Here is a 20,112-nt window from a genome sequence, read left to right as displayed (position 1 = left end):
AACCAAACACAGGGAAACAAAAGCAAAACCTAAATGCGGTTTCAGTTGGTCTCAGCCCCTGTGCACACAAAGAAACCCAATGCTGGCTCAGGAACATTCTGATTTTCCCCGGGGAGCTCAGAGTGTCCGATTCTCCCAAAACCTGATGAGAGTCAAAAGCCTCTCCTGGGAGCTCAGAGTGTCCTCTGGCATCCCTGGGTGTTGGGCTATCTGTGCATCCGCTGAGTCCTTTTTTTGCCCCTCCCCATTGCACTCAAGCATCTTCCAGAAGACAGATACCAGACCAGACACAAAGACACCAAACAAGACACAGGATGTGCCCAAAAAGTTTACCGAACAGTCGGGGAGAGAAAGAGTCCCCTTCAGTGCTCCACCAATTTGAGTGTGTGTGTGGGGGGGGCATTCCCAGTACTCGCGGACGAGCCCCCAAAAGTTAGGGTCCAAGAATCATGAAAGGCTCGGAGACTCAAGTAGTATGCAAAACCAAGAAGCATTTATTCTGCAGAATTTTTTCCCAGGATGCTGGGGCCACCATTCCTTAGAAATCAGGGAGATTTCCAAAAGGGGTGTGTTAACCTTCCTTTGATTGGTCTACTCAGGAGGTAGGAGGAATTTAGGATTGGCTAAACAATTAGGAACTTTCCAAAGTTGCAAAGGACTTTTCCTCAGGTTTGCTTAGTTATTAGACTTAGCTCAAGCCCATGTATTGATCTTTACGCTGTGGTTTTAGTCAGATCAGCCAAATAGATTGGAGCCTTCTCGGGGTCTCTTAGAGGCTTTGGAATTATTAGATCTCTCACCCTCTCCCACTAACCCTTTCTCTCTCCTACCTGGTGTTAGGATGTTGGAAGAGATTGTGGTGGAGTAGGGAGAAAAAGATATAAAAATGTAAATAAAAATTAAGCCAACAAAATGTGGTTAAATGTGCTTCAAAGGGCTTCTGACAGGCTGCTACATGCAGAGATGATTAAGAAATAAGATCAGCTTCTGTTCTGCTAGGACTGGAAGAAACTTCTGCCCTCATCTCACTTAATAGCCCTCTTTTTCCTGATGGACTAAGTTTTGTAGAGGAAAAAAATAACTTCCTTAGTTCCTGTTGCAGGCTATTTGGTCCCATTGTGAACCCCATTGTTGTGAATTGTTTCTAGTCGTGGAATGGCTCAGCCCTTGCACACACCATTAATCCAAGAACTTTCTGAAAACAGATTAAATAAACAGATTAAATAGAGCAAGTAAGCAACTGACAGAGATCAAGCAAAAAAGAGGGACTTCGAATTGAAGGGTACTTAAGACAGTGTGGAGAAGAAAAAAGAACTTGTGTGTGTGTGTGTGTGTGTGTGTGTTTTCCTTCTGGGACTTTAACAGAGTAGGAAGGTCAGCTGAGTGCTTTCTCTGTCTCTCTGAGCTGGGAGGTTTTCACCCCTACATCTGACTCCTGAGACTTCATTGGTAAAATCGAACAACTGGGATATTTTTTTAAAATAAGTCCCATATTAGATGGAATTCAGGTTCAACAGATCTGTTGTTTAACGTGGTGACTAGGGTCAATAATGATGGTACTATATGGTTCAGAATCCAAGAGGCTATTCTTCCCTGGGAGCACTTCCCAGGGAATTCTGCCCAGCTTCTCCGGAATCAGTCTATATTTTGTTTACTTAAAATCAATTGCTCAGAGTGCATTTTTGCATGTTCTTATTATAAATTACTATGTAAGGTAATAGATAAGTTGATTGGCTTGAGTTAGCCATTTTGCAATGTGTAGATATACGCACATCATATATTTTAAATTATCTTTTTTGTTTGTTTGTTGTCTGAAACAGGTTTTCTCTGTGTAGACTTGGCTGTCGTGGAATTTGCTCTGTAGAACAGGCTGGCCTCAACTCACAGAGATCCGCCTGCCTCTGCCTCCCAACCACTGGATTACAGGCGTGTGACACCACTGCCCAGCTCATAAATACAATTTTTATCAAACTTTTAAAGTAAAATTTGGGGCTGGAGAGGTGACTCAGTCATTAAGAGCACTGACTGCTCTTCCAGAAGACCCTAATTCAACTCCAGGCAACCATATGGCAGCGCAAAACTGTCTGTAACTCCAGTTCCAGGGGCTCTGATGCCTTCTGCAACTCTGCAGGCACAGCATGCACATGCTGCCCAGACATGCATGAAGGCAAAACATCCACATACACAAAATAAAATATAGTTTTATTATTTTTAGTCACATGTAGGTATGTATGTCTGCATGTGAGTATGTGCACATGAGCCAGAGGTGTTGAATCCCTCGAAGCAGGAATTATAGACTGATTTGCTTGCTGAGAATCAAACTTGGGTCCTCTGGAAAAACAGCAAATGCTCTTAAACATTGAGCTGCCATCTCTTTAGTCCCCTTTTCAACTTTTAAAAGATTCACTATATTTTAAATGATATATATATGCATGTGCGGGTACGCACACAGGCAGGAGCCCAGATTTAGCTGGTCCCCCTAAAACTAAAGTTACAAGCAGTTACAAGCTGCCTGATATGGGTGCTCCTGCTGCAAAGTGCAGCAAAGAACACCATGTGCTCCTAACTATTGAGCCACAGCTGGCCTTGAACTCATTAAGATCACCCAGCAAATGTTCACTTGTTTTTAGTGTGTGTGTTTGATGCTACTGGGCAGATGCACGTATGTACAAGTCAGAGGATAACTTGTGTGAACTGGATCTTTCTCTCTCTCTACTATTTGAGTTGGGTGTGTGTGTGGGGGGGTTCAAGTTAAAAAATTCAGGCGTAATGGCAAAAACCTTTAACAGCTGAGCCATCTCACTAGACCAGTAGGGGCTTCTTAGAATACTGCTTTGTGGGAGAGAATCCAGGCTGAGCAAACAGTGAAGATGTAGAAAAAAAAAATACATTGGTGAACCAGCATGAAGCCACGAGTAATCTTAGCACTTGGGAGGCAGAGGCAGGATTGCCTGCCCTAAGTCCAGGAAGGTTTGGCTACCTAGTGATTTGCAGGCCAGTGTGAGATTTAAGACAATAAATAAATATATAAATAAATAAATAAGTAGATAAATAAATAAAAGAAAGAAACAAAGAAAGAAAACACCGTGCATGCTAGGAGCAGAAAACAAACCTATAGATAGGACTTGGGGGTAATGGGGAGTTGGAGAATGCAAAATGAAGTTGGAGAAAATCTTAGTAGGATGCCCAATGCCATGAGTAGTAGAAAACTGAGGTATGCTACTTCGTAGGGTTTCAACAACTCCTCAAGTTAGTCCCACCATTTTTTTTACCTACTCTGAGAAGGAAAGAACCTTTTTAGAAATCAAATGAGCCACAGGTAGTCTAGGAAGGATCATTTTGTTTTAATTATTAAATTTTTAGAAAGGATTGCTTTTAAGTTATGCCTCAATTCTTTCCCAATTCTGCTGCTTTTTCTTCTTTGTTTTTTCAAGTCTGAGTTTCTCTGAGTAGCCCTGGTTGTCCTGGACTCACTTTGTAGACCAAGCTGGCCTTGAACTCACAGAGATCCACCTGCCTCTGCTTCCCCAGTGCTGGGCCACGCAGCCCCCCTTGGTTTCTCTGTGTAGCTTTGGCTGTCTTGGAACTCGGTAGAACAGGCTGGCCTTGAGATCTGCCTGCCTCTGCCTCGGGAGTCCTGGGATTAAAGGCGTGTGCACCACTGCCCGGCTCATCTTATTTTTTTGTGGGGGCCTGGCTAGGCAATCCAGACAAGGAAATTTGTCCCAAAAAGGGAATTGTTTCCCTTTGGCCCAGTTACGCACTTATTAGGCTCTGTTGGGCCTGAGCTGTAGCGGTCTGGGGCCAGGGCCAGGCCGATGTCCTGAGGGACGCGGTGAGAAACACTTGGGAGTAAGGCTAGGGCACAGGCCTTGCTCTCAGAGTTCCTACCTCCCACTTCTACCAAAGACTTTCTGACCGGCCGGGTCCAGAGCTGCGCCGGGCCCACCGCGACGGCTCTTCCCGCTAGTGCCCTCCCGGGGACCGCTCCATCCCGCTAGTCCCCTCCCGGCTCTGGCTCCAGCTCCTCTCCCGTCCAGCCCTCTCCTGTTCCCGGACTCCAATTGCTCGCGACGCACGTCACTCCAGGCTAGGCTCCTCCCCCCGAGCGCAGCCATTGGCAGCCCCGGGAGGGTACGCGGAGGCGGCGGGGGGAGGGGAGAAAGGTGGGGAGGGGGCGGGAATTCCCGACTCGAGGCCGGAACCCGGAGGCTGCGATGGAGTGAGACCCTCGGGAGGTGAGTGCGGCCTCGCCGGGCGCCGGGTTCGCGGCGGCTTCCGAGGCCTCCCGGGCCGGGAGCTGGGGGCTGCGTTTTACCAGTGCTCTTCTGCTTCCTGCGCCGCCGCCGACCTCCGACCTCACCTCTGAGACTTCAGACGCCGCTGCCCTGAGTGCGTCTCAGCCAGACCCGGGCTCCTCTCCTATGGCCATCTGCCCTGACTACCTACTATTTCCGGGAAATTGCTCTGGGGAGTGGGCAATGAGAGAGTCATTTGGCACCCAAGTTCGCCCCGTTTCAGATTGCCCATGAGATCGTGCAGCCACCCCGGACTTCTCTCCACAGCTCCACCCTCTCTTTGCTACCTGCACTTGGACTGTGTGTGAGAGAGTGGTCTCCACTTTCCCTAGGGGACCCCAGGTCCAGCTCTAGCTCGTGGTCCTTTCTGGAGTCCGTCTCTAATTTTCTGCGGGCTCCAGGTGAAAGCGTAATGAAATACCTATATTGGCCTTCTCGTGCCTCAGTTTCCTTCTTGATGGCTCGCCGAACTTGGGAGAGATAAATTCGAAGGAGGAAATGCCTGGTGTTGGAGTGGATGAGTCACCCCGGCTGGGAAAGGCCAGAAAGTGGCTGGGCCGAGGGAAGTACGTTCTGCTGAGCAGCCTTCCCCTCTTCTTTGACACTTTCTTTCCTGTGTGACCGTTCCCACCCATGCTAGTCTTCTTTTTATAGGTCGGAGAGTTACTGAGCTACCACGGCCACCATGGTTCCCTGGGGGGAGCCAGAGCTCCTGGTGTGGCGCCCAGAAGCGATAGCTTCGGAGCCCTCAGTGCCGGTGGGGCTGGAGGTGAAGCTGGGGGCGCTGGTGCTGCTGCTGCTGCTCACGCTCCTCTGCAGCCTGGTGCCAGTCTGCGTGCTGCGAAGGCCAGGCGCTAACCATGAAACCTCTGGTGAGTCTGTGCTGCCCCTGCTGCCCCGGAGGCTGGGAGAGGTGATGGGGACGAGGGGAACAAGAGAGAGCCCCCCCCCCCCCCCGCTTCTGTTGGAGCGGTAGGGCTTTGCAGGGGTTTCGTTTGATTATAACCCTTTTCCTTTTGTGCTTCACTCCTGCCCAGCCTCAAGCCAGAAAGTCCTAAGTCTGGTAAGCTGCTTCGCAGGAGGAGTCTTTTTGGCTACTTGTCTTCTGGACCTGCTTCCTGACTACCTGGCTGCCATAGATGAGGCTTTGGAGGCCTTGCATGTGACGGTGAGCTCTCATCTTAATATGTGACCCAGAGAGAGCGCTGGAATCTCTAATAGCAAATCTGGCTATAATGGTAGCCCATACCAGGATCTCCGGGAGTTCGAAGCCAGCTAGCCAGCCTGGTCTACGGAGTGAGTTCCAGGACACCTAATGGCTACATAATGAAACCCTGTCTCAAAACCAAAGGAGGAAAGAAAGAAAACATGGTTATATAAATCTCTTCAGGAGTCACCCCATGACTGTGGAAGGCCTGAACGACAGGGCGTTCTTTCTGTGCATTTTTCCTGATACGGGACTCCGTGACTCTCAGTACTCACTGAGATAGCGTGACGAACCTTATCAAGTGTATGTGCTACTCTGCGTTTTTTGCAGTTTTGGTTACCAGGAAGTTAGCAATATTCCAAGAATCACATTTTATCTCTTATCCCTTTATCCCTCCTTCCTTCTCCCTCTCCCTCCCTTTCATTTTCTCTTTTTCTTTCTTTTTTGAGACAGGCTGTCACTGTGTAGCCCTGGAAGGCCTGGTACTTGAGGCCTGCCTCAAATTTGCACTGATCTTGCCTCTGCCTCCCAAGTGCTGAATTACAGGTTTGTGCTACCTCACCCAGCATTCTCTATTTCCTCTATAGTTTATTTTATTTTCATATATTTTGCATAGTGATGGTTCTATTATTACATTTTCATACGTGTCTTGACCATATTCACTTCCATTACAACTTCTTGTCTCCTTCCCACTCATTATCTCACTTTTCTGAACTACTGGCTAGCTTGTAGCTCTCTTACTTTCATGTTCATGTTTGGCTGAGTGTGCATGTGTGTGAGTGAGAGAGACCTTGAGTCCATGAGTTTAATTAGGCTCACTACATGAGCATGCATGAGGGCCCTTTTCTTTTCATAGGGTCTAGCTATGTGATTCTGACTGCTCTCAAGCCCTTGGTTCTCCGACCTCATGTTCATGGATTACAGGTGTTCACCAGCATGCCTGTTTTATCATCCCTTAAAGGGCTGGAACACAGATCAATGCAGATCTGGGAGGGTAGGAAGCAATTTCCAGCAGCCTGGTGATCTCAAGGAAGTAGGGTATGGGGGATGGTTGGGTCCAAGGCAAGACAAGCTCACTGCAGCTGGGAGGGGTGCAGTCCCAGCTCTTGCAAGGCAGAGACATGATCACAAGGAGTGTGAAGTCAGCCTAGACAATCTAAGTGTTTTTCAGGCCAATCTGGGCTTCAGAGTAAGACCTGTCTTAACCCCCTGCCTGCCTCTCAAACATAAACATCCCAGAAAACACCGTATAGGAAAACCTGAGACAGCTGGGTTCAGCAAAGTCATCTCAAGCGCTTCTGTTTGAGGGGTTAGTAATGGGTGCTGACCTCTGTGTACCTGTGACTGACCTGTGTCTCCATATGACTGTGAATGTTCCTGTGACATGTCACTTTGTATGGGAACAGCTTTGGTTTTCTGAAACAGTTTCTCTGTATAATAGAGCCCTGGCTGTCCTGGACTCGCTCTGTAGACCAGGCTGGCCTCGAACTCAGAGATCCACCTGCCTCTGCCTTCTGAATGATGGGATTAAAGGTGTGTGCCACCACTACTCAGCAGGGAACAACTTTGTATGTGGGAAAGTGGGCCCAAATGTGATCCTTTGTTTGGATGCTTACATGTAGCATTGTGCATGTATGTCTATGACTCAGCCAGGGGAAGTGTTTTTTTTACCCTTTGGGAAACACTGACTGGGTAATGTGTGAGACATTCTTGGTCATCATAGCTTAGTGATGGTGGTGATATTGTGCTTGCTGTTGACACCTGGTGGGTGGAAGTCAGAGGAGCTGCTTACAGTGTGTATGACAGCGATGACAGAGTTTTTTTTAATCCCTGAATGTTGTCAGTGCCAAAGTTGTTCGCATGAGACACTGTGTGGTACCGTATCTGTTCCATTGTGTGTTGTTCCATGTCTGTGCCACCAACGAACTTCATTTTGTGACCAACAGGTTGTGTGGGACTTCACATGGTGTATAATGGGGCCTCTATCAGACTTTGCATCTGATTCCTTCCCATTCTTGTCTTGTTTCCTGAATTCCTGTTGCCACCTCTGTTCACAGCTTCAGTTCCCCCTGCAAGAGTTCATCCTGGCCATGGGTTTCTTCCTGGTCTTGGTGATGGAACAGATCACACTGGCTTACAAGGAGCAGTCCAGTGCACCACATCCAGAAGAGACAAGGGCTCTGCTGGGGACAGTGAATGGTGGACCTCAACACTGGCATGATGGACCAGGGATCGCCCCGGCCAGCGGAACTACAGCAGCTCCCTCAGCCCTGCGTGCCTGTGTGCTGGTCTTCTCCTTAGCCTTGCACTCCGTATTTGAGGGCCTGGCTGTAGGGTTGCAGCGAGACCGGGCCCGGGCAATGGAGCTGTGCCTTGCTTTGCTGCTCCACAAGGGTATCCTGGCAGTCAGTTTGTCCCTGCGGCTGCTACAGAGCCACCTACGGGTGCAGGTGGTGGCTGGCTGTGGGATCCTCTTCTCCTGTATGACACCTCTGGGCATCGGGCTGGGTGCAGCTCTGGCAGAGTCAGCCGGGCCTCTGCACCAGCTGGCCCAATCTGTGCTGGAGGGCATGGCAGCTGGCACCTTCCTCTATATCACCTTCCTGGAAATCTTACCCCAGGAGCTGGCTACTTCTGAGCAGAGGATCCTCAAGGTCATTCTGCTCCTAGCAGGCTTTGCCCTGCTCACTGGCCTGCTCTTTGTCCAGATCTAAGGTGCTTCAAGAGAAAAGGCAGGGGATGCTGACTATCAGGTGCCCCTGTCCTCCCTGCCTTTCTCAGTTTGTGAGAAATAGAAAGGAAATGAGGACCAAAGAGTTCTCTGAGAGGTCAGGAAGTGGGCAGAGAAGAGGCTAGCCCCAGGCCCAAGAACAAGAGATAGTCAAATTACGTGAGACATGATCAGGGGACATTAGCAATGAGGCAGACTGCCACAATCACAGATCAGGCACTACACCTAGAGACAAGCTGACAGAACTGGAGCTACTTTGGAATATCCTGTTCCTTTCACCTCTGCCAAGTGAATCCTCCCGCTTTCTAGCCTCCTATTATTATATCTCTGTCTTCTCTTCTACCAAGGGACTAGTGCCAAATGGTCTCTGCCAGTTTCCATAATTTATCTGGCCTCTCCTGTTCTCCTCACTTTGTTTTTTTGAGACAGAATTTCTCTGTGTAGCCCTGACTATCCTGGAACTCATTCTGTAGACCAGGCCGGCCTTGAACTCAAGAGATCTTGCCTGCCTCTACCTCCTGATGGCTCGGATTAAATGAGTGTTCCACCACATCCGGTTGCTCCTCTGTGTAGTCCTGGCTATCCTGGGGCTTGTTCTGTAGACTTAGGTTGGTCTTGAACTCAGATAGGGTTGCTTCCTGAGTGCTGGGATGAAAGGGGAGCTGTGCCACCACTGCCTAGCTCGCTCCTCTAGTTTTCAAGTGCCAAACACCCACCTACCCCTTTAGTGTGCTCTCCCAGCCCCGAGATAGGGTTTCTCTGTGTAGCCCTGGCTGTCCTGAACTCACTCTGTAGACCAGGCTGGCCTCGAACTCACAGAGATCTACCCACCTCTGCCTCCTGAGCACTGGGATAAAAAGTGTGTGCCACCACCATATATGGCTCACCTCCCTCTTTTCTGAAAGCACAGTGATGTGGGCCCAGCCCAGCACCTCAGTGGAGTAGACCTACTTGCTCTTTATTTGGGGTGGGGCAGAATGTTTGCTGACCTGGCTGGAGTGAGGGAAAAGTAGGTCCTGACACCAACCCCTACAGAAGGTGGACATGGGGCCCCATACCTAGATCATAAACACTGACCTGCCAAAACTTTTCTATCTTGGATGTCTGGGTGGGTGGAGAGACAGACTCCCCCCATGATTATTTTTAGGGAGGGAGGGCTGTGTATAGGGCTGTACTCTGTAGAATCTATTTTACTAACTGACTGTTTTGGGACGTATTACCCGAATAAAAGATGTTTCTATACACCTTTACGGTATCTGATTCATTTTTCAGGTGTGTGAGTGTGTTTGTCTTGTGGCCAGGCTAAGAGGACCTGAATCTTTCTGTATTTGTGTGTATGTTGAATCCCAGATGCGTAAACTTGTCTTCATTTGCCCCACTTGTGGTCTTTCTTGAGGGGTGACCAAATTTTTCTTTTGTCTCTTCCTTCTTCCCTTCCTGTCTCCACTCCTGTTCCTGGCCGTTTTCTCCGTCTTCCTTTGCTAATCCCTCGCCCCTTCCCGTTCGTAGGCTCGAAACTGTAGTAGAACTATCTTTCCCGGCTTGCCACGGGCCGGGAGTAGGTAAGGGGTGGTGTGAGTGCCGGACTCCCGGGGTCGACAGGACTGCTGGGAAGTGGAGTCCGCTTCCTGCCCTCGCTGCGTGGCTGCGGGCGTAGAGGAGGCCCGTAAACAAACTACAAGTCCCAGCAGGCGTTGCGTTGCGGGGTCAGGACTAGGCTAGGGCAGAGCCGCCGGGCTCGCGGAGGCGGCGGTGGCGGCTGCTAAGGCTGGAGGAGCCGGGCCGGGCCCGCGGCGGAGGCCGTGGCTGGAACTGGGAAGGTGGCGGGGAGGGACGCGGGGGTAAAATGGCGACATCAGGGGCGAACGGGCCGGGCGCCGCCACAACCTCAGCGTCCAATCCACGCAAGTTTAGTGAGAAAATCGCGCTACAGAAGCAGCGTCAGGCCGAGGAGACGGCGGCCTTTGAGGAGGTGATGATGGACATCGGCTCCACACGGGTAAGGGGCCGTGCCTGGGAGCCCAAGACTGAGGAGCGGTCGCGGAGCGGAGAGGCGGGGCGGGGGCGGGAGCCGCAGGGCAGGAGGCGGAACGCGGCTAGGGCAGCGGGCGCCGATGTCTGGGTGGCTCGGGGTGAGAGACAATTTTACCGGAAAGACGAGAACACCGGAGAGTTTGGGGAGTAGGAAAGACTGGGTTCGAGTTATTTATGTGTGAGGCAGGAGTCTCGAGAGAGGGAGAAGGGCCGCCCAAGTCCATCGCCCGGGGAATGGTCCTTGTGCATCCATCCCTAGCCGAGTCCTTTCAGGGACTACACTGAAGCATCCTCAGTCTTGGATTGTGGGGTGGGAGCATAGTCTGCTTGTCCCTAATCTGACCGGTGCTGAGCTTGTGGTCGCCAACCTAATGCTTGTGCTCCTTTGGGACACTAACGGCGACTAGGTTCCAAAAGGAAAGGGCCCCTCGAGTGGTTTGGTCGAGCTGTGGGTATATTGGGACAGGAAGTCCCCGTCCCTTTGCTTCCTTCTTCAAATATTTCGTGTGGTTTCCTGACTTGAGTCAAGGTGAGGACCATGGCTCACAGAATGGTTCTTGGTGTTTGGCGCTGCCTCCCGGGAGAAAAGGAGTTTGAATCTCTGAAGTAGGTAATGGACCATCTATCTTTCACAGATGATGTTCTGAACCTTCTAGGGAGGTGGGGCTTCCTGTGGGTCAGCTTCTGAAGTGCTTTCTAGAGCCCTCAGTGTGTGGAAAATATTCATTCCTAGGAAGTTCCACAAAGAATTTTAAGGCCTCTGCCAAGTTGTTTTTGGAAGCGCCTCCCCCCACCCCCTTGGTTTCTTGCTTCCCAGGGCTGGATATGAGGGGCTTGGGGTGAACCGGTGAGAGTTTGCAGGTAAGCAGCCCTAATTTAGGGACAGAGTTATTTTTGAAACAGCCGGTGAGGATATTACAGTAATCTCTCATGGTGAAGAGCTGGAAGGAATCTAAGGGGAGATGGTGAAATATAAATACCGTATTTCAAGGTTCTTTGGTTCTGTGTATGACTGACTGCATTTTTGTGTGTATCTCCCTTGACTCTTTGAGGCCTGCGTGTGTGTGTTTTCACTCTTATTTTCTAGAGACCACATGCTCTAGATTGTGGAAGTTCAAAAAAGATAAGTGGGGCAGCAAATCTGATGTGGGTGTGTGTGTGAGCGTGTACACACCGTTGTATAACCTACTGTTCACCACCATGAGGATTCTGAGCTGTTGACTGCTCCCTTTAGGAGCTTTTGATAATAGTGGTGGTCAGAGGCAAGGCTCATTTCCAGTGGAGAGCTTGATGCTCTGTCCTCTGGACCAGAGCTTGTGTGTGCAAACAAAAGTGAGAACCAAAAAGCTGGGACTTCTATCTTTGTGGTGCTTTGGTTATCAAAAGGCCTTCCTACCTACTTTTCTGATTACCTTCTCTGTGACACTGCAAAATATAGTGAACATACATGGCCAGAGCCTGGAGATACAAGGCTCTTGAGCTTGGAGTGAAAAGCTTAGATTGGTACCTTGTTAGCTGGGAGGATGTGCTAGGGGCAGATAGAGCCACAGGGGCTTTTACCACTGAGGAATTGGAGGTACCATTCATTAAGCCCAGAGGTCAGCATCACCTCCTGGAATCGCTGAGCTGATCTGGAACAGAAAACAAGTTCTGTGCTACAGTGTGGCTCTCTGAATACTCAGAATATACCCTTCCTTGATTACTCTCCTCCTTTCCCTGTCTTTAGCCTCGCTCTCTTTATTTGGATGTGGGCAGTGTCTGAGCCTTGGAAATCCTACTTATCTCTCACAATGAGGGACATGAGATAGAGACTAAAACTGTGGCCAAGTGAGGGTTATTTTGTGTCACTTCCTCAGCAGACATCTCCACACAGTGGCAGGAGATGGCCCTGCCCAAGTTGGAATAGGCTACTGTGCCCTTTCCTCCTCTGCCAATTCAGGCATCTTAGTATCCAGCAGAAGAATCCTTGGTTTGGGTACCGCTCTTTTAGCAGAGGAGTTATCACTTCTGGGGTTTTATAGTTTGGGATGTGCAGACTGTGCAGCCTTGTTCTAAAGCAGATCCCAGGAACTCTTCAGTGTTTCTCTTCAGAGTATGAAGAAAAGAAAATGGCAATAATGGATCTTTAGTATCAACTCCTGTCTTCCCCTCATCTTCTAAGTAGTCTTGGACCCATCTGGAAATGAAGGCAGAGGTGCCTAATAGGCCACCATCGTGTGACTTTCCTCAATGGGGATACCAAGAGACGGTCAGGCCTTGCACTGTGTCAGGCCCTGCTTAACAGGGGTTTTCAAGGCAGTAGGGAGCTCTTGATTAGGAAGTTGCTGAAAGGCTGGGGTGGGTTGTTTGTACCAGGTCTTGCTGGCGTTTCTCCATCACTGCTTTTGTACTGGCAGATGTCTTAGAAAGCAGTAGTATATTCTGGTGACAGAAATGACAAAGATGGCCAAAGGGAACAGTGCTCATAAACTTCCCTGACATACCCATTTGTCTCTTTTATCTCAGTTACAGGCCCAAAAACTACGGCTGGCTTATACAAGGAGCTCCCATTATGGTGGTTCTCTGCCCAATGTTAACCAGATTGGCTCTGGCCTGGCCGAGTTTCAGGTGAGTAGACACCGGCCAAGGAGTGTAGGCTCTCAGGCTACTTCCCCTGCTGATCTCACCTGTTCTTTTTGGCAGAGCCCCCTCCATTCACCTTTGGATTCCTCTCGGAGCACTCGCCACCATGGATTGGTGGAACGGGTACAACGAGATCCCCGCAGAATGGTGTCCCCACTCCGCCGATACCCCCGCCACATATCCTTCACAAATGGTTTAAGGGCAAAGGGTAGGAAGGGGCTCTTTGGAGACTCCTTGTGGGAAGGAGCTTTCAACTTCATGTGCTCGATTTCATCTTCCTCCAGTTCTTCACCCAGTCTTCCTGAAAAGGGACCACAGCCTGTGTGTCAGCACAGGCTCTTGTAACACGCAGTGTTCTGTGACAGGGCCCTCCCTGGTGCTGGTCCTGGCTGGCCTTACTCCTGCTCACTTTATTGTAAAGCTCGCTGTTACGTGGAAAGGGGATTCTGTCCCTTCTCCCATTCTGTTGTGAATTTCATTCCTAGAGGCCTTACCATATTTGTCTACCTAACCCTCCCGAGCCTCATTCCAGCTCTACTAAGCTTGGCCTAATTTTAAAAAAAAAATTTTTTTTTTCCTTTTTTGCTTTCTGAGGGTTTCTCTACGTAGTCCTGGTTGACCTGGAGCTTGCTGTGTAGCTTGTCTGCCTCTGCTTTGTGAGTACTGAGATTAAAGGCGAATGCCTGTCCTGGTTTTCTTTTTTGTTTGTTTTGTTTCATTCCATCTGGGCTTTTCTGGAACTTGATAGGTAAATCAGGTAAGGTTTGAACTTTTGGTGATCTCCTTGGCACTGCCTGCTAAGTGCTAGGATTACAGGTGTAGACCACCGTGCGTATTTTTGTTCTGTTTTGCTGGTTGTTTGCTTTATTGTCGTCGCACTAGGTCCTAACAGGTTAGGTGGCCTTCTTACTGAGATACAATCCTGGCTTCCCTTCTGTTCTTCCTTCGCGAGTGCGTGTGTGTGTGTGTGTGTGTGTGTGTGTGTGTGTGTGTGTCTATGTTTTAGACAGCATCTCACTATGTATCTATCACTGGCCTACAGCTGAAAATCCCCATGCTTCAGCACCCTAACTTTTGGGATTTTAGCAACGAACCACCAGCTTACTTGTATAAGTGACTCTCCCTCATTGCTTCATGTCTTCTGTGCTTTTCTCCTTAACCACAGTATTCACATTGACAGTTCTCCCTATAGCCCTGCCTACTTATCTCCTCCCCCAGAGTCTGGCTGGCGAAGGTGAGTCCAGTGCAGGTAGAATTTCCCACCATCTGGTCTGTGGCATGTTCTAGAGGGGCTGGGGGGAGATAGGTGCTGGGCTGAGGTTTCCACAGTCCTCTTGTAAAGGCCAAGCTGGGAGGGTGGGGCAGCTGGGTGGTGGTCAGAGTCCACTCTTGGCCATGTTGACATGAGTGGCCAAGCCTTCTAGTCCAGCTAGCAGAACCAATGGAACTTGTAGCTAAGTTGGGGTGTGTGTAGTTGAGGGGGAGGGGAGAGTGGCAGCGTGGCAGGTGAACATGGCTTCGTTCTCATAGTAGTGGATGCCAGCTGTAATGCTGTGACACTGGTAGATCTTTGAACCCCTCCTTTCTCTGTCTCAACTCCAATATTTGTGTCCAGAAAACTTGCTGGGCTTCAGCATTTCCGCTCAGCTTGCCTTGGCCGAGAGGAGTTTCTGTTTCCAGGTCTCTTAGATCGAGCAGGGGTCAGGGCACATGCATCACAGGCTTCAGAAGAACCAGGAAAAAAAAAAAGGAGGCATGATACTGGGTACCAGGGCCTTTTCATGCCACACATTTTTCTACCCCTAAGCCTCTCTTGCCCATTGCCAGTGCTTTCTTCCTCCTCAAAACTTCTCTATCCTAGGATGATGCCCTGGGGCAACCTCCCGGCTGAGAAGGGGCAGTTGTTTCGACTGCCATCTGCACTTAACAGGTGACAGTCCCTCACTTTGTTAGTCCACATCTCTTCCCTCTCCTTTCTGGGGCCCTCCTCTACTTGACTCCCTTTTCTAACCCAGACCTCCACTGATGCCCAAATGGGTCATAGTGTGGGTATTCTGGGCAGTGTTTTAGTAGCTGGAAGATTGCTGTTATCACTGCTACTCAACTCTGCTCCTCTAACAGGACGAGCTCTGACTCCGCTCTTCACACAAGTGTGATGAACCCCAACCCCCAAGACACTTATCCTGGCCCCACACCTCCCAGTGTCCTGCCCAGCCGCCGAGGAGGTGGGTGGCCCAGGGAATAGCTGTGGAGTTTTTTACTGAAGTAGGCAAACAAGTAGGCACTACAGCCACCTCTGTTGCACCCCCTGCAGGTTTTCTGGATGGTGAGATGGATGCTAAAGGTATGTGTTCTTACCAGTCGTGGGTAACAAATGCCAGATGTTGGGGACTTTGTATGGGGTCAGGGGACAGGATTCCCTCTTGCCTGCTTCTGTTTCTTGTCCTGCCATACTGGCTCCTCCTCCAGCCTTCCGCTCACCAGTCTTTCTCTTTCAAGTCCCTGCTATCGAGGAGAACTTGGTAGGTGACAAGCATTTGCTGAAACCTTGGGATGCTAAGAAGGTAGGTAAGGGCCACTGGGTGTCTTCTACTAACTCTCTGCTCTCCTCTCTCCCTGGGACAGCCTTTTCAGGATTCCCACCGAGGTCTGTCATTTCTGACCCTCTTCCTTCTCTTCTCAGCTGACTTCATCTTCCTCTCGACCCCGGTCCTGTGAAGTCCCTGGAATCAAGTAAGTACCACTAGAAAGCTGGAGTGAGATCGAGGGAGGGAAGGAGAGAGATGTGGAAGACTGATTTCTGTTCTTCTCCAAATGCTTTCTCTCTCTGTCTTTCTTCTTCTGTCCTGCCTAGTATCTTTCCATCTCCTGACCAGCCTGCCAATGTGCCTGTCCTCCTGCCTGCCATGAACACGGGGGGCTCCCTACCTGACCTCACCAACTTGCACTTCCCCCCTCCGCTACCCACTCCCTTGGACCCTGAGGAGACAGTCTACCCCAGCCTGAGTGGGGGCAACAGCACCTCCAATTTGACCCACACTATGACCCATTTGGGCATTAGTGGAGGTCTGGGCTTGGGCCCCAGCTATGATGTACCAGGTGAGTATTGAGCAGCTACCTTGTCCTGGTCATGTGACCAGCAGATGCTGCCTGGCTAGAAGGGCGAAGGGGAAGGAGGCTTGATCTGGGATCCTGTGACTGCCCATCAACCCTGCTCCTCACGTCCCCTCATTGTAATTCTCCCCCAGGAAGAATGGGAAAAAGATGGAGAATAACTCCCAAATGGGTCATGCCAATCTCACTGTCAGGGACAGAGTTAAGGAGGACCTTGTGTTGTCATAGTCTGGTTCCTGCTACCCATTCTGGGTGGAAAGGGGCCCAGTTCTCATCAGTAATGTTGGCATCTCTGGTTTTTGTCTGTGTCTGCAGGACTTCACTCACCTCTTAGCCACCCATCCTTGCAGTCCTCCCTAAGCAATCCCAACCTCCAGGCTTCCCTAAGCAGTCCTCAACCCCAGCTCCAGGGCTCCCATAGTCACCCATCACTGCCTGCCTCCTCCTTGGCCCACCATGCACTGCCCACCACCTCCCTCGGCCACCCGTCACTTAGTGCCCCTGCCCTTTCCTCCTCCTCTTCCTCTTCGTCCACTTCGTCTCCTGTCCTTAGTGCCCCCCCTTACCCAGCCTCTACTCCTGGGGCCTCTCCCCGCCACCGCCGAGTGCCCCTCAGCCCCCTGAGCTTGCCCGCGGGCCCAGCCGACGCCAGGAGGTCCCAACAGCAGCTGCCCAAACAGTTTTCGCCAACAATGTCACCCACCTTGTCTTCCATCACTCAGGTATGCGTGGCACTCTCCCTACATACGTTTCCCTTCTCCTTCCTGTGCTATGCCCGTTGTCTCATCCATCCCTTCATTTCTCTGTCCTGTCCCAACCTAGCTTTTATCTATCTTGTCCCCTCTCTGCTTAAGAGTACAAACTCTGGCATTAAGCTTTTGGGTTTCACATCATCGTTCTGCCTCTTGATACTTGTCTCCATACACAGTAAGTCACTGAACTTTGCTGAGCCTCAGCAGTCTCATTGAAAAAACAAGAATGGTTTTGTGACACCAGATACAATAACACGTGTGCCTAGCACAGGCACCACTATAGCTTACCTATTTGCCTTTCTTCTTATCCCTCTTTTGCCAGTTCTCGTCCCCCTTCATTCTGTCCTGTCCGTCCCTCTCACGTTTCTCTGTTTTCTATACTAGAATTCATAGACCCCAAGAATCTTAGACCACACGGCCTTGTCCTTTCACTCTGTATAGATGGTACCTGCAGTGAAAGCAATTTCCCAAGATTTACACAACAATCAAGGAAGAGGGTTGAGATCCAGTGTCTCCTGTAGCTCATCTGGCCTTGAACTCACTGTATAGTTGAGGCTAGCCTGGAACATCTGCTCCTTTCTGCCTCTGCCTCCTAACGGCTTGGATTATAGGTGTGAGCTACCATGCCCACATTGTGTTTCTTTTTTTCTTTTTAGACTTGACTCTGTGCTAAAGTTCTCAGTTCTTCCTTCTCCATCTTTAAAAAAAAAAAAAAAGAAAATCTTTCTCCCACTTTTCCTTCATCCTCTTCCTTTCTTCCTCTCTGCAGTCCTTTGTCCTATTCAATTACTGTTTCCTGGATGTATGTTCTGTGTTCCATCTGTGCCCTCTCCTGTAGGGAAGACTATCCATGCCAGTAAGGGAAGTTCACCCTTCACATCTCCTCTAGTTCTTCCTCTCCTTCCCTCTGCCTCTTCAGGGCTTCAGAACAGCAGATCCACGCTGTGGCATTAACAGTCAGTCACTTGTGAGCTGTCACAAGGACTGTTACTGAGAGCCAAGTACCGAGGTGTATAGGAATGATCATTTGTGGAATGGCTCTAAGAGTTAACCTGTTGTTAGTCTCATTTAGCACTCACATTTTGATATGCATTTTGTGTAATTTACACCAACCCCTGAGGTGTGCATGGGAGCATTGGGTGTTGTTGGTTTTGGGGGGCCTAGGAGATACTTTTAGCCAGGCAGACCCAGACCCACAGTCTTCCTATCTTTCCTGGCTGGGAGCATTGTTGTGTTTGTATTGAGGCTAGGTGCTGCTTAGAGGGTGGGGAACTAAGTGTTCTCTTAGGAGATCGCACTAAAGAATACATTTCCTCCTCCTCCTTTTCAGGGCGTCCCCTTGGATACCAGTAAACTGCCTACTGACCAGCGATTGCCCCCGTACCCATACAGCCCCCCAAGTCTGGTTATACCCACCCCAAAGTCTCTACAGCAGTTGCCCTCTCAGGCCTGCTTAGTGCAGCCCTCAGGTGGACAGCCCCCAGGCAGGCAGCCACATTATGGGGCACTGTACCCACCTGGGTCCAGTGGGCATGGGCAACAGCCTTACCATCGGCCAGTAAATGACTTCAGCTTGGGGAATGTGAGTACACAGACTCATGGCTCTGAAATGGGAGGGGCGGAGGAGGGTGGGTCAGGTGCCTGAGTGGTCTCTGGTACATTCAACTTGGAGCTTTTCCCCTAGGTAACATAGCACTGCCAGCTTGGGCTCCTGTCTTCCTGTGTCTGACCCCCACTCCTGCCCCTCTGTTTCCGCTCAGCTTGCTCTTTGATGACTCCTGCCTTGACCCGTTCTCTTCCTGGCATGCACATGCTCTGGCCCAGCAGGTACGGTGCCCACACTTATTGCGGGCCCCGTGCTCGCTTCTGTTGCTCTGCTTGCTGTCACCTCCCTCTGTCTTTGCCTTTCTTCCTGGGTGGATGGGGCTTGCTAGGCAAAGGGGACCGCAGAGCTAGGCAGGACACCCTGCTCTCAAGCCCACCTCCTTAAGGTCTGTCTGTGTGTCCCTAGCTGGAGCAGTTCAACATGGACAGCCCATCAGCCAGTCTGGTGCTGGATCCCCCTGCCTTTTCTGAAGGGCCTGGATTTTTAGGGAGTGAGGGATCAGTGAGTGGCCCCCAGGACTCTCATGTCCTCAACCACCAGAACTTGACCCACTGTTCCCACCATGGCTCAGGACCTAATCTCATACTCACAGGTGAGGGGGGATGGGTGGTGGTGGAGACGGGAAGGAAGACTTGACAGCTTCATTGGTGTGACAGGAGACTGAGAGGTTGGGAGGTGTGTGGCATGGGCTCCTTACCAACCTCTTCTACACACAGGAGATTCCTCCCCAGGCTTCTCCAAGGAGATTGCAGCAGCCCTGGCCGGAGTACCTGGCTTTGAGGTGTCAGCGTCCGGGTTGGAGCTGGGACTGGGGCTGGAAGATGAGCTTCGCATGGAGCCCCTGGGCCTGGAGGGACTGAGCATGCTGAGTGACCCGTGTGCCCTGCTGCCTGACCCTGCTGTGGAGGACTCATTCCGAAGCGATCGGCTACAGTGAGGGGGCCTGGCTGCCATCCTTCATGGCCCTGTCCCGTCACTGTCCTTTTCATCCCTTCCCCTGGCCAGTAGAGACTATACTCTCTGCCCCCAGATCCTTTTTCTAATATGAATGAAGGATCCTAAAAATGAGGAAGGGGAAGGGGCGAGGCCAGGCAACCCCTGAGTGCTATACATGCCTGGGGGAGCTCAAGGGAGGACCTAAAGCACTTGTAACTTTGAAAACCGTCTGGAGGTCAGAGCCTGTTGGAAAGCAAGGCGTAGAGGGGAATCTTGGAGGTAGGGCTTGTCCAGAGAAGGGTGGGCATTCCCGGCCCCTCCCTATCTCTTCCCCTTCCTTGCAATGGAGGAGAACCAGAGTGGATATTATTTTTTATTAAATATATTATATGTTAATAAAAAATCCTATCAAACCTCTTGTGTGATTAACTTTTGTATATGGCTGGGGACTTAAGGAGGTTTGGTGCCATTGGTCCTTTTAGTTGCATATATTTTTTGTTTTTTGAGGCAGGATTTCTCTTACATATTTCAGGCTATCTAGTAAGTCATGTGTGGTTTTCTCACCTCAGCTTCCCGAGTGCTAGGGTTAGATGTATGTTTTCATCCTTTGAGCACTGTTGCAGTTTGTGGAGGGCCACCAGCCTCAAGTTTGTGACCCAAACTGGACATGGCCCAGAGCCAATATAGACTTCACCAATGGCAGCAGGAAGTCACCCTCTGTGCCCGTGTGTTTGTCTAAGGCTCTGCTGCAGTATCAGGGAATGGGGCACCCTGACTGGCCAGGCAAGTTACTCTTCCTCAGCCTGAGGCCT

The 20,112-nt window shown here is 50.3% G+C and overlaps 2 protein-coding genes across 5 annotated transcripts; both read left to right on the top strand.

Annotated features, from left to right (window-relative positions):
• Window positions 1–4,174: 4,174 nt before the first annotated feature.
• On the top strand, window positions 4,175–9,480 carry Slc39a1 (solute carrier family 39 member 1). Of its 3 annotated transcripts, none has more exons than XM_055623516.1 (4): window positions 4,175–4,238; window positions 4,953–5,170; window positions 5,336–5,466; window positions 7,563–9,480. In XM_055623516.1, the coding sequence occupies exons 2-4, from the start codon at window positions 4,984–4,986 to the stop codon at window positions 8,217–8,219; spliced, it is 975 nt and encodes a 324-aa protein (XP_055479491.1). In that variant the 5' UTR covers window positions 4,175–4,238; window positions 4,953–4,983; the 3' UTR covers window positions 8,220–9,480. The 3 variants fall into 3 exon arrangements, with proteins under 3 accessions (XP_055479491.1, XP_055479498.1, XP_055479506.1); XM_055623523.1 differs by having other exon boundaries at window positions 4,200–4,392; XM_055623531.1 differs by lacking the exon at window positions 4,175–4,238 and adding an exon at window positions 4,419–4,864.
• Window positions 9,481–9,982: 502 nt separating this feature from the next.
• Crtc2 (CREB regulated transcription coactivator 2) lies at window positions 9,983–19,713 on the top strand. 2 transcript variants are annotated; one of them, XR_008721971.1, is made up of 14 exons: window positions 9,983–10,235; window positions 12,776–12,877; window positions 12,953–13,071; window positions 14,067–14,126; window positions 14,754–14,822; window positions 15,014–15,117; window positions 15,207–15,236; window positions 15,392–15,456; window positions 15,576–15,625; window positions 15,747–15,991; window positions 16,322–16,728; window positions 18,089–18,340; window positions 18,519–18,585; window positions 18,770–18,846. XR_008721971.1 is itself a non-coding variant. In XM_055623500.1 (14 exons), exons 1-14 carry the CDS (start codon window positions 10,083–10,085, stop codon window positions 19,299–19,301), a joined length of 2,064 nt encoding a protein of 687 aa, XP_055479475.1. In that variant the 5' UTR covers window positions 9,983–10,082; the 3' UTR covers window positions 19,302–19,713. The 2 variants fall into 2 exon arrangements, 1 of the variants encoding a protein (XP_055479475.1); XM_055623500.1 differs by lacking the exon at window positions 18,519–18,585 and adding an exon at window positions 19,081–19,713 and having other exon boundaries at window positions 18,770–18,956.
• The last annotated feature ends 399 nt before the right edge of the window (window positions 19,714–20,112 follow it).

Source organism: Psammomys obesus, unplaced genomic scaffold (genome assembly GCF_907164565.1).
Source record: "Psammomys obesus unplaced genomic scaffold, mPsaObe1.curated_primary_1811, whole genome shotgun sequence".
NCBI lineage: Eukaryota > Metazoa > Chordata > Mammalia > Rodentia > Muridae > Psammomys > Psammomys obesus.
The sequence above is the reverse complement of the archived record's forward strand: the minus strand, read 5'-3'. Positions and strand labels throughout refer to the sequence as shown.